This window comes from Pantherophis guttatus, chromosome 3, assembly GCF_059756535.1.
Source record: "Pantherophis guttatus breed Tessera chromosome 3, ASM5975653v1, whole genome shotgun sequence".
Lineage (NCBI taxonomy): Eukaryota > Metazoa > Chordata > Lepidosauria > Squamata > Colubridae > Pantherophis > Pantherophis guttatus.
Genome location: NC_142065.1, coordinates 69,239,429 through 69,253,401, shown reverse-complemented (window position 1 = coordinate 69,253,401; position 13,973 = coordinate 69,239,429). Strand labels below are relative to the sequence as shown.

At 37.8% G+C, this 13,973-nt stretch overlaps 1 protein-coding gene across 6 annotated transcripts in view; it reads right to left on the bottom strand.

Moving 5' to 3' along the window:
* The window catches only part of UBE2U (ubiquitin conjugating enzyme E2 U), a 61,011-nt gene extending 50,129 nt beyond the window's left edge, over nucleotides 1-10,882 (bottom strand). For 3 of the 6 annotated variants that reach the window (XM_060689949.2, XM_060689948.2, XM_034415251.3), the window contains exons 1-6: nucleotides 9,710-10,164; nucleotides 8,113-8,194; nucleotides 7,051-7,143; nucleotides 6,195-6,292; nucleotides 3,710-3,836; nucleotides 1,068-1,134 (exon numbers count right to left, since the gene is read on the bottom strand). In XM_060689949.2, coding sequence (XP_060545932.1) covers nucleotides 1,068-1,134; nucleotides 3,710-3,836; nucleotides 6,195-6,292; nucleotides 7,051-7,143; nucleotides 8,113-8,194; nucleotides 9,710-9,778 — 536 coding nt within the window. In that variant the 5' untranslated portion in view covers nucleotides 9,779-10,164. Of the gene's footprint in view, nucleotides 1-1,067; nucleotides 1,135-3,709; nucleotides 3,837-6,194; nucleotides 6,293-7,050; nucleotides 7,144-8,112; nucleotides 8,195-9,409; nucleotides 9,581-9,709; nucleotides 10,165-10,799 lie in introns of those variants that run through there. The other 3 variants (XM_034415252.3, XM_087889791.1, XM_034415254.3) reach the window with 3 other exon arrangements.
* Nucleotides 10,883-13,973: the final 3,091 nt, after the last annotated feature.

Sequence of the window (13,973 nt, the reverse complement as noted above, 5' to 3'; positions counted from 1 at the left end):
AGGAATGCCTAATTAGCCAGTTTTGAAGAGTTTTGGGACATGTATGTAACAATATTTTATCAAAATCCTGCTGATATACTTGATAATATATTGATAATTATTGCCAACATTTCCTATGGCATACACTATACATCAATGCTATATAGAAATAATACCATTCCTGTTGTTAGATGCCAGGTTTGTTATTACATAACTCTGGAAAATTAGAATACATACTTCATTGGATCACTGATATTTAACTGTTCTATTTCAAAAACTAACATAACATATAGCTTTGAAGAAGCATATAATATTGGGGAAAGTTAACTGAATATGATCACAGTTTCTTACCTATATTAAAAACATGTTTCCTATTATAACTACCTATTACTTTTTCAAATGAAACTGTAGATAATAATATTGAACATGTATATTTAAAACGTTAAAGTTCTTCTTAAGATTAAACTTGTAACCTACCTTTTAGTGTTTGACTTTCTTTTAAAATAAAATAAAAACTTTAAAGAAGGGAAATGGTTCACCATAGTTAGATGTATTTATGTGTATGTAAATATGTGACTTATTCAAGTTAAATATATATTTTTGAAGACTTCTTTGAATATCAGGAAGGCCAACTGCTAAGTTACTGTTTGGGATCAGTAATATAAATCACATCTTGCCAATTCTAAAACTGGATGCGGGCCCATTTCCATGCCTAAACAGTTTGAAGTCCAAAATGTTCTTCTAGTTCATGCCCAGACTTTGTAGGCCTCATAAAATGTAATGCTTCATGTCTATTTTCCATATGATGCTAAACAGGCAAGACGAAGGAGAGACAAATTTTTTGGTGATGCCACACAGTGTTTCTCCAAGCAGAATTGCCTCTGATATCTTTCTGAAGCAATAGAAGATCTTTTATTGAGCATATTTTTTTAAGTTGTTCTGTTGATATTTGTGACTTTGTACTAACATTGCTAGAAATTTTTATCCCAGATGAAACACTGCTTTTCAAAGCAAATATAAATTATTCAATAATTCAAATAAAAATTTATAGCATTACAACATTTATGAGTTTAACTGTATGTCATTACTTTTGCGGGGTTGGTTCTTCTGATTGTGGGTAAAACTTGACTGACGTATCCCAATGTTTGGCAATGGCTGGACAAAAGAAAAAGTTTTTAAAATGTTTGTTGTGAATATTTTACAATCCAATACTTTTATGCCATTAAAATAACAAAGATTTAATTGAGCCACATTATAATTGCAACCAGAAGATTCCAGTGGCATTATTACCAGTAATGAAAAGAATACCTTCAAATATGAGATGAACACTGAATTGCTACAGTTGTCACAACAGTGATGGGACTAATAACTATAAGGAGGTACAGTTACAATAATCTAAATTACACAGACTCATTATGTGGAAATAATACTTTCTTTGATTTTACTGGCAGGATTATTAGCAGTTCCAATTCTCGTGAAACTCTGGATTTAATTTCACAGTTTTGGCAGCCAAGACCTTTTATTTCTGGCTCAGCTGTGGGTTTACCCAAAAGCATATATAGCATACCTAGGACAGGTAGTTCTTGACTTATGATCATAATGGGGCTTCCCCATTATTGTTGTAATTCATGAGAGTTTTAAAGTGGGTCACCCACATAACCGACCCGATTCTGTCCTTTTTGGTGGCAATCATTAAATGAACATGATGGTTGTAAAGTGAACATGGCAGTTGCAAAGCAAATGCCACTATCGTAAAATGAAACCATTGTTCACTCTGGGCTGTTTTTGCCAAAAAAATGGAAGTAAATGCCACTCTTTGTCAAAGATATCATAAACGACAGTCACATGACTGCAGAATGCTGCAAACATCCATAAATGCAGGCTAGTTGCTGAGTGCTCAACATGCAGTCACAGAAGTGGGGGAGGGGAAGCGATTGGAACTTTGGAATTGGCTCATATGTAGCCATAACTTTGAACCATTGCTAAGTGTAAGTCTTGGACTACCTACATGCATGTGTACATATGTACACATTTCTCTCTCTCTCTTCTGGCTGTCTGCCTTTATTGGACCAGAGTGGTAAAAGTCAATTAAAAGTATTTCATCTTGCAGTGGATTGACTCAGAGTGATCATAATAATAATGGCAACAATAACAGATGTGTGTGCATATGTGCCTTTTGTCAATGGTGAAGCTCTGGTGTGAGCTCCAATACCCCTTTGGAAGGAACTTTTATTTCACTCCTTTGCTCTACTCCTGAGTTTCAGCCACTATAATGACTTGATTTAGCATAGCTGACGGAATGCCAGTTTCTGCAGCCTGCAATGTAATGGGCCAACCCACCACAGCCAATTCGCTATGGCCAACTCGCCGTGGGACAATTCAACAATTCAATTTAATTATCTAAAATCATTTTTAACAATATTTTACTTTTTGTCACTCACATTTCATTTTGTCCCTCCTTTGGTATCCTTTCTTTAATGATTCTATTCCACAATTTCTTCAATATTAGTGTAACTTTTGTTCAATGGCAAATTGTCCCACGGAGAGTTGGCCATGAGGAATTGATTGTGGCAAGTTGGCCATGGAAAGTTGACTGTGTTGAGTTGTCCTAGACCTGTCTGCAATATGCATCTTCTCCCTTTTGAGTTCAGCATCAGGACACCATACAATGATAAAGAGGGCTGCAAAACTGATGGCATGATCGGATGATATGGTACATTCACAGCTCTCAGTTGGGGTTTTAATACATTAGGAATAAAGAATTTTATAGCCAAGTACCTTTACCTATTATGAATTTAGATTATAATAAATTTTACTTAAAAAACATATGTAAAATACACAAATACACCATTTGCTGCAAATGTAGACTGGGGATATGGAGGGAAATAGGGACTGGCAATTTATTTCATGCGCTGTGTTGTATATAGGTGACAAGACATTTTATTGTTCCGAGACAGACAGCAGTCTGGATAGGGCACTGACTGAATGTGAGAGTTGGTTTTTTTTTTTTTTTTGCAGATTCCTTCTGATCTACTGGAAGGACACCACTGATTGAACTACTGTGTTTTGTGTCCCAGTTAATGACATCAGCAGATGCAAAGATGATTGTCAGGTTGCTTCAAACTGCTTTGGACACATTGAGGAAGAGAACTGTGATGGGTGGAAATGCCCTGAGTCATATTAGTCTGAAGGGTTTGTATAGATGGAAGACTGTATATAAGACTGTATACTTATCCATAATAATTTAACTTGAAGGACAGTTCCATCTTTGACCTTCTAATTAGGACAGAATACATGGAAATGGCAAATACTTCCAACGTTTATTGAAACACAAATAAAAATATGATGCTATCTTTGTTGTAGTACAACATTCCATTGTGCTATATTTGACCTTCTCATTATGATGATGCCAGGAGTTAAATACCTGAGAGAATCACTGATATATATAAAAATTTAAATTCCTCTCCCCAATATGAATGCTTTTGTTTTATTTCCAGCTTGCGACCTCCGCATAACCTCTGTACCCTGGCAAATATGTTTTGTGAGATGAAAGATTTGCTTAGAAAACCCATGCTCAGGTTACATTGCCAATGATACTAATTAAAATTTATGACAGTATATAAAATTGTGTTTTTTCAAGAATACTATTCAAATAGTTTCTTCTAAAACTCCCCATAGTGCAGAAAGAATTTATCTATGATTAACAACAGAAAGCACAAGTATTTATTACCTTCGAGTTGTTTGCTATTTGTGACACACTGTACAACTTTTTCTCTGTATTGGGGATAATTATTTTTCAGCATTTGAGCTGCCTCCAGGTTCACGGCATTTTTCAGAACAGGATTAGACAACAAAACCTGCATGAAAATACATGCACGCATCAATCTACAAAGCTTTATTGATTACAAACTCAACCAGCTACAGGTAGTCCTCGACTTGCAACCACAATAGGGGTAAAAATTTCCATTGCTAAGCAAGGCAGTTCTTTAGTGAGTTTTGCCCCACTTAATGGCCTTTTTTGCCACAGGTGTTAAGTAAATCTTGCTTCCCCCATTGACTTTCTTTGTCGGAAGCCAAAAGGGAGATTACAGAGGGTGATCGTATGACCCAGGAATAGTGCAACTGTCACAAATACATGCCTGTTGCCAAGCATCCCAATTTTGATCACGTGACCATGGAATGCTACAACAGTTGTCAGGTGTGTGAAAACTGTTCATCATGCACTTTTTTCAGTGTTGTTGTAACTTTGAATGGTCACTAAATGCATTTTTTTTAAGTCAAAGAGTACCTGAAATGAAACACTATTTGCAATAAATGGCTTTTTTGGATTAGCCATGGCAGTTAGAAGACATGAATCCTGCTCTGTGTTTTCATAGAATAGAAAACTTATAGAAGATTGATACTTTTCTTTCCACTCTAACCTTGGCTGTGTGGCAGACACAAATTATGAACATATGGGGATCATGGAGAAACCAACATTTCTTCTCCTTTGGATGCATCCAGTTCAGAATGGAATACTGGACTTGCCGCAAAATTTCCTTTACTATTTTGGAAGGCGGTTAATGTAAAAAAATATTTAAAAGCTCCACACATTCATTTCTGAAGGAAAGATGGGAATATTTGTAATAATTTCTTGAGTACCAGGAGGGGAGGAAACCATCCCTTTCTTCTAGTTACTGTATGATTCAAACAGTGATAGCAGCTCAAAGAAAATTAAGGTTTTTTTTTAATGCAATGGTAGTCCTTCATTATTTCACCATGGGAAGTTGGAAACTCCCATTTTCCTAACATATACCAAAGCAGATCCTAGAAGGGTAGGAGTTAAAATTATGCAACATAATTAATTTAAAGAATTAATTTAAAGAAGGATTTTAACAATAAAAGACAATCCCCGTAGTGCTTTATATTTATTATTCAAGAAAAGAAAAAAAAAGCTGAAACAGCTGTTCCCCTTGTTGGATGGACCTCCTTCATAGCAACAACAAATATAATCTTCAAGATAGAAAAACATGGCATTAGAGATATCTCTAAACCTCTCTCTAAAGTTACATCATGACTCTTTTTTTCCTTTAAGTTCTTTAATTAGAATTGAAAGAATTGAAAAACATTTTGTGGGCCCATGAAAGAAGAATGGTTTTTTTCAGTGGTGAAATCCAAATTTGTTTACTACTGGTTCTGTGGGTGTGGCGTGGTGGGCGTGGTGTGGTTTGGTGGGCATGGCTTGGTGGGCCTGACTTGGTGGATGTGACAGGGGAAGGATACTGCAAAATCCCCATTCCCTCCCCATTCCTGAGGGAAAGATATAGCAAAATCTCCATTCCCACCCCACTCTGGGGCTAGCCAGAGGTGGTATTTGCCGGTTCTCCGAACTGCTCAAAATTTCTGCTACCGGTTCTCTAGAACCTGTCAGAACCTGCTGGATTTTACCCCGGGTTTTTTTCGTCCTCAGTCCTACCAATCTCACAAACTTTAACTAGAACTGAGAGGGGAACCTCAAAAACAGCTTATGAAAAGGATTACTGAAAACTATTTACAGAAAAAAATTAACAATTTTACTGGTTTAGTGCAAATGCCTTGTGTGAGCTTATGCTGTCATGAGGTTCCTAGTGTTACAAAAATAAACTAAGATTACTTCTCCCAGAGAGAGGGATGGAAGAGAGGGGAGGAAGGAAGAAAGGGGAAATCAGAGTTGGAGAGAGGGCTAGACAGGGAGGAAGAAAGGAGGAGAAGGAGAAAGGAAGAGGAAGTGGAGAGGAGCAGGAGAGGAGGGAAAAAGAAAGTAAGAAGGAAAGAAGAGAAGGAAATGGCAGGATTGAGAAGAAAGATTGCTGTACAACAAAAAAGATAAAATGGAAGAAAGGCAACCCCGAACATATATAAATATACTAAGATAAAGAATGAATGGTTAAAAAATAAAAGAATAAATATGAATAAGCAGGAAAATTAGAATTTGAGGGTGAATGAAGATGTTGTTTATATAAGTAAGCATAGAAATATTGAGATATGATTTAAAAAAGGGGAAAAAGAAAATTGTGGCAAAAATGTATTTGAATTTGATAAATTGTATAAGGTAAGATATGGCCAATACTCTGTTCAAAAAAGATGTGGGGGAATGTGGGGGAAAAAAACCCCCAATAAAACTTGATTTAAAAAAAATACTTCTCCCATAAACAAAAGAAAATTAAGAAAAAAATGATTGTATCAATCTTTCTTACCTGGATAGTAAGTAGAATACTAGTCATTGTGAAGTGAGGGTTCCATTTGCTAAGGTCATCTAGAAAATCCACACAAGGTCTCCCAGATTCTGGATCCACTTGGATAAAAGACAAAAACATTAATGTTTAAATTGGAGCCTTTCCTACCAATATGCTAAACTCTGCAGATTACAGTACATATACTGTAAAGAGTTATGTAAGTTTTAGTCTCTATAACACGGGTGTCAAACTCAATTGTGTCACGTAACGTATTGTGACATATCGTGTCATTTTTTGTCTTTGCGGAGCCAGGGTGGGCATGGCCTGTGTGGGACGCATCCAGCCCACAGGCCACCAGTTTGACATCCCTGTTCTGTAAAAAAAGATTTTACAAAATCTTAGCATTTAGCTTACGTTAGCTTAATATTTATTCTCAGTATTTTATATTACAAAAATATTGATTCATTATTAATTTGATATAGTGCATTTACACCAAAGCAGATAAAATCAAAATTACAAAAACACTATATAAACTACTAAGCACCAGAACTGGTTTGGTGACATCATATTGTCACTGCTACCGGCTCGGTGGAACCGGGCAGAACCGGGAGGAACCCACCACTGCTAAGCACGATTATATGTACCCTGTTTCTCCCAAAATAAGACATCCCCTGATAATAAGCCCAATCAGGTTTTTGAGCACATGGCAATAAGGCCAGGTGCTTATTTCAGATTCAAAAAAATATAAGACAGGGTCTTATTTTGAGGGAAACACGGTAGCTGTTATATTACTCTGGAAAACAACCCTTACGTGAAGCAGCAAGTTGCTTTTGATCTGTTACCATATGAAGGACACTGTCCTTAATAACACCCTTACCATTGGGATGGAAAGGAATAGTGGTGAATGTGATGGTTGGAGGCATGGCATTGTAGTCTTCAGAATATTTCAGTGACAGCTGAAGTTCAGCACCTAGTTTAATATATATAAATATATATGTATTATATTATATGCCAGGTGGAGGGAGTCTGTAAATATGAACCTGCAAGTGGTCTTTGATTTAATTTTACATGACTGTCAGGTGAATCTCAAAAGCCTCTGGAAACAAACCATTTGGACTTCTAGAAAAAGTGATCTTTAGCATATCTTGTAAGGGGGAAAGAACATCAAAAAATACGATGTGTAAGTGAAAGGTAAGAGTTGGGCACCTACATTTGGCTCTGATTTCACCACTTGCTTCACCTGTCTACTAAATGACATGCACTCATTACAACAGGGTTTGTCAACCTAAAATAATGTGGATTTGTTGGAAGTGAATAGACTTTTTTTTAACAATAAAGAGCATAGATTGAAGTCTTACATAAATTTCATCCTATTTATATCTCTTGTGATGCAAACAGAGGATGCATACATTTCAGCACCCACAATGCATTAAAACAACAAAGCTGTCTTCTTATGTTTTTATTTTTAGCTATGCTACTTCCACCTTCAATATTTGATAGTTCAGCTTTCTTCAGTGGTGGGATTCAGCCAGTTCACACCACTTTGGGAGAACCAGTTGTTAACTTTCTGAGCAGTTTGGCAAACTGGTTGTTGGAAGAAATCATTAGGGCAGAGAACCAGTTGTTAAATTACTTGAATCCAACGAATGGTTTTCTTATTATTTAAGTACTCTATTCTAATTTCAATTAGTGCTTTTTGCACAGGATTTGCATTTTTGATTTTGGCCGCAATTTATTTCCTGAACAATTTGGAGTTCTCAAAAGCTTTTTCAGAATGTTTCGCAGTTCCTAAGTGCCTGACCTTGATTTTTTCAATCAATATATTTTATAGAGCATTTACCAAAAAGCTCTACAAATGATAAATAATAATAAATCATCCATGTTGTTTAGGGAGTGCAATACCACTGTACATTATAACATTTCTAGGAAAGAGTAGCACCTTCCCATAAGGTATCCTTCAGCCCTTCAATTTCAGCTATCCATTCCCTCCAATTGTCTTCCACAGACATAACAGAAATGCCCTAAAAAAAGAAGAGATAACAAATGGTTTTGGCTTCAGTGATATAAAGTAAAACCACTCATAACAACTCTGTAGACACTAACAATAATACAATTGTAGTTTGCAAATGCCTTTGTCTCATATAACTTTCTAACTTTCCTGCCTACCCTCCAGCCTTGAGATTTCCTTAAGGTTTGCCATGGGATCTGCTTGCAATTTTTCTAAGTAGCCTTTTGTTTCACAAGATCGCCCGTCGTCCATTTCCTAATCAGATCTATCCCTACCCAGTTTTCAAGCCCAGAACAATTTTGTCAGAAGGTTGCACTTTTTGTTGATTGACTAATTCATGCTTAATGGATATCTCTTCTCTGCCTCTCCCTTCTGGTCCCAGATAAATGATTGTGTATTGATTTATATAGATTGATGCTAATGCTAATGATATGTAGTACAAAATAAACAAAGAAATTACTTTCAAACAGAATTAAACTGAAATAGAACAACATATAAAAATTCCAAAGGTGTTATCTTAACTAGCTACAAAACCCCGCTGGGACAGCACTAATTTAACCTACTTTTGGAAAGCTAATAAAGCTGGGCAGCATGCCAAAAACAATCTGTTTTGGAAGGGTTGATCAGAATACTGGACTCATGCAGAAATATCTCCTTGTGGTCTAAGCTCTCTTAAGGTCAATGGTAGCGGGGGTCGAAAAGAATTTTCCGCAGAATGTTAATACAGGATGAATTGATTCTAGCTGAAAAAGATAGTCCTGAAAGTATCTTCAAGACATATAGGGCTTTTTAGGTCAAGAGCCAAACTTTAAATTGCATCTGAAAACCTACTGCTGATCACTATTTGCCTCCAATACAGAGGAGGTATGCTTAGGAAGTCTGGAACATGTTAATATGCAGGCCACTGCATTTCATATTGGCTATTCCATTAAAAATTAATTTCAAATGAACAACAGTTCCTCCTTACAACCAAACTACAAGAACACTGATTTTTTAAAACTTTTGTTTAGGAGAACAAGTGAAGAGGCTGTCAGAGGAGGGAGGGAGGAAAGAAGGAAGGAAGGAAAGAAGGAAGGACGAAAAGAAGGAAGATTGTATCAGAGAATGGCATATTAGTCATGTCTGGCTCTGCTCTCACCAACTGCTAGCTTGTAACCACTGAGTAACTGCCAACTAACTACTCCTGGGGGAAAGAGGCCTTTATAAAGGAAAACTAAAAAATGCTCACCAGCTTTGAAGACTGATAGAACAGTAGAGAGCAGATCCTGAAGCTCTGTAATATATTTGATTATGATTCTAATACATTGTTGATGGTCTTGATTCTTATAAGCAAAATGGGAGGCGTTAAAATGATGCTTTCTATAGGGCCTTTGGGGGAGGACAACCCTATTTCTATGAGGATTTGTTATGGATAAGAGTTGTTTTAATTGCCTGTTTTCTGTTTGTAAGATTGTAAGCCACCTCAGATGCAAGGAACAGGCAGCAGACCGATGCCTGTGCTAGATAATAAGGAATAAATTATACTCACAAATATATTTGCTTGCTTGAACTCCACAAACTCTCTTTCCAATAGTAAGAAAGCTCTTGAATGCAACATTATTCTCAGGAGCCTCTATTCTTCTCTTGTAGTTTCATCCAGAAGACAATTTTGCATTCAATTTGAGCCAGCAGAATGAATAGGTAATTGGGGGGGAAAGTGGCAGGGGAAAAAAAAAAACCTAGATGATTTTTGAGCCTAATAGCGAACACCTTGCCAACAGGCCTGAGGCTCACCCAAAACAAAATCCTCTATACTTCTATTAGATGATTATATTTGAAGGAGTAGGCAAAAAATATCTTCATTCCTTGCTTTTCATAGCTGAACTGCTACAAGTATAGCCTTTGTAGGAAGCATGCAGAAGCAGAGAATGAAGCAGGCCAGGCTTTGTGTACAGAGAAGGTAACCAAGCAACCAGTTTTTCTTTCCTCAAGGGAGACAGTTCCCTGTCTTAACTTTCTTCTCCCTTTCAACCAATCGTCATCGGTTTTGCTTTTGTCCTTGTGTTGAACACCAATCATGTCAGCCCTTCCATTCAAACATTGAAACTGAAACCCAGGAAGTACTCAGAGATGCCAGTCGAAGCCAGGGTGGGCTTACTTTTCTGTCAATGAGTGCATCTCATCTGAATAGCACTTGGGCATGAGATAATTACAGGAGAAAAATTCTCACATTGCTTTCCCGGTGAAGGATGCAAATCTGGTCGGTGGAAGAAGTTTACAGAAGAGGCTGCTGACCACCATGAGAAGAACATTGGCTAAAGAGAAGCAAGATGTAATCTTGAGATGGCCGTACTACTTATTAAAGGGAAAAAATAACCATTTCATGTTTTAATCACTATATAAGATGTATATATGAATCCCCCCCCCCAGATTTGGAGGACTCTGCTTTCTGGGCTCTTCTTAGAAAGATTCTAGAGTCTAGACAATAAACTGTATTTCCAGCTTATCCTTAGAAGCTCAGCTAAGCATGTCACTCCTCCAGCTCTGGAATACTTGCTACCCCCGATTTTATGTTTGGCATCTGTAGCTTCCTGGGATTTAGAATTATAACTTTATACATATAAGTACTCTTCACTTACCAACAGTAATTGGGACTAGGACCTCTGTCACTAAGCAACACAGTTGTAAGGGGTAATGTCATGCTGCTGCTTGTGAAAATATGGCACTTCCAGTTGCTGTCATTAAGTGAATCACTAGATTGTTAAGCAAAGATCTCACATAGTTGCCATTTGTGACTTCCTGCTGGCTTCCTCATTTACTTTTGCCTTGTCAAAAGCTGGCAATGAAGGTCACAAATGGCAATCATGCGACCGCAGAATGTTGCAATCTCATAACTGTGAACCAATCAACATGCCCGATTTGCAATCACATAGTCATAGAGACTGTGACTTTGCTCCAGACCATCCAATGATGTAGAAAGGCTTGATTCCTACTGTTAGCACTATATCATTGAAGGTGTCTCTTCTAGCAGAACACATTTGGTGTCTCCTTCCAGTGATGAGCCCTCAGGGCAAAAATAAACTACTCTGCATCCAACTGGCCTCTTTCCTTCCATCCTTGGAATCTAAATTGTATTATATTCGTCTAGCTTAGAGATCTTTGCTGCTTCACATAGAAGAAGCCAGTTCCTTCAGATCAGGGGTGAAATGCTCCTGGTTTGGACCTGATTGCCCGATCTGGTAGCAATGGCGGCAGGTGGTTCGGAGAACTGGTAGCAAAAATCCCTGCTCCCTCCATGCCCAGCTGAACCGTGCAATCATCAGAGGCTTTTTTTTTTATTTTTAAAAGCATTTTTTCTACAACCTCTTTGGCCGAAAAAATGCTTTTAAAAGTAAAAAAAAAAGCCTCTGATGATCGCACGGCTCAGCTGGGATCGTCAGAGGCTTTTAAAAGCATTTTTTCTACAACCTCTTCAGAGGCTGTAGAAAAAATGGTTTTAAAAGTTAAAAAAAAAAAGTTGGCCACGCCCACCCAGTCACATTAACCCCCCAAGCCACGCCCACAGAACTGGTAGTAACAAATTTTACATTTCACCACTACTTCAGTTGCATATAATGTTTGGTCTCACCTATCATTAACATTCTACTACAGAGAATACATGTATTTGAAGAAATGTGCTTATTAAAATCAAATCAGATCATACACCCTTCTTTAGGGAATTTAATTTGTTAAAAAGCTGTTCTGCTACCATGTATCATTTTGAAACAATAGCAGAGCAATCAGTGATCATAGAGCTGGGTGCCGTTTTGTTTGTTTGTTTGTTTTTATTTCTATGGCCAAACATCTCAACAAGTGATTCTGGTCAGTGAACCTCTTAAGAAATAAGGACAATTAAACAGGACTATTAAAACAGTACAACATAAATATATATGGCACCAAGTAAATCTGATAATATATATTATTAAAGCCCACCAAAGAGCCCTCTGTGGGCTATAGTAATACATATTATCAGGTTTACTTGATGCCATATATATTTATGTTGTACTGTTGTACTGGCAACAGTACTGGCAACCAATGCAGCTCATGAAGCAGTGGTGTTACATGTATCAAATACCCAACATCCTTTACAACTCATGCAGCCACATTCTGCACCAGTTGAAGCTTCCAAAAACTCTTCCAGGGCAGATGCATGTAGAGCATATTTCAATAGTTCAGATGAGAAGTCACGAGGGCAAGTGACTGTGAACCCAGTCCCTCAATCAAGGAACAGGCACACCACTCTCAGGTGTGCAAGGATTCTCCAGGCCATGCCTGCCACCTGGCCTTCTAGTAGGACCAGTTCATACAGAGGCTTCCAGATTGTGTCCATCTGGGACAATGCCATCCCATTCAGGACTAGTGGTGGAAAACCCTTATCATCAGACAGCCCAAATACCCAAGTAAACCATTCTGTCTTTCTTGGATTAAGTTTTTTTTTTTTAATTTGATTTATATGCCGCCCTTCTCCGGAGACTCAGGGCGGCTTACAATGCGTTAAGCAATAGCCTTCATACTTTTGTATATTTATACAAAGTCAGCTTATTGCCCCCACAAACTGGGTCCTCATTTAACCTACCTTAGAAAGGATGGAAGGCTGAGTCAACCTTGAGCCTGGTAAGATTCGAACCTGCAGAAATTGCAGGCAGCTGTGTTAATTACAGGGTGCATTAAACCACTGTACTACCAAGGCTCTTACTGTACTACCAAGGCTTGAACTCATTGCATCCGAACTAGACCTTTACAAGCTTCAGTCACTGAGACATGATATCCACAGCATCGCTCAGGCAGCTGGAGGCTGCTATATAAAGCTGGGTATCACCAGCATCTTGATGATACCTCACCCAGTGGCTTCATATTGATGTTAAATAGGAGAGGAGAGAGGATTGAGTCCTAACCTATATTAGTTTCACCCATGGATGAAACTTACCCCTCTTTAGATACTATACTGATTCCTATTAAGCCACCCAGTCATCCCTGGACAAGAAGAGAGGCACATAAATTGAATAAATATTGTCAACAATGCATTTGTTTTTTAGTAGTTTTGATGAAAGTTGATGATGTGTTATGTATCATGTAATATGTATTATATCATAGATCATACTCTCTCAGAAAAATGCAGCTATAAAACTTTGGAATTTTCTACTCTAGTTTAGCAACTGATTTTGAAGATGCAAGATAGGAAGAATACAATTTAGTCCTTGCCAAACGAGAACAATTGGGAACAGCAACTCTATCACTAAATGATCTAGTAAGTTAAGTGAGACAACAGAGGAGTGTGATGGGCTCATGATCTCACTTCCGCTGCAGTCTTTAAGTGAATCACTCGCAGTCAATAAGCAAAGTATTATTTGACCGCAACTTTAGATTTTACTGCCCACTTCTCCACTGCTTGTTGGAAGCTGGCTGTGAAACATGCTAATGGTGATCATGTTGCTATGCGATGCTGCAACAATTCTCAAGTTGCAAAGTACCTAAGCCTTGTTCATTTGACTATGGGGACACTGTGATAGTTATAGGTGTGAGCAGTGGTGGGTTTCAAATTTTTTTACTACCGGTTCTGTGGGTGTGGCTTGGTGGGCGTGGCAGGGGAAGGATACTGTAAAATCTCCATTCCGTCCCCAATCCAGGGGAAGGTTACTGCAAAATCCCCACTTCCTCCCGATCAGCTGGGACTTGGGAGGTAGAGAATAGATGTGGGCGGGGCCACTCAGAATTTTTACTACCGGTTCTCCAAACTACTCAAAATTTCCACTACCAGTTCTCCAGAACTGGTC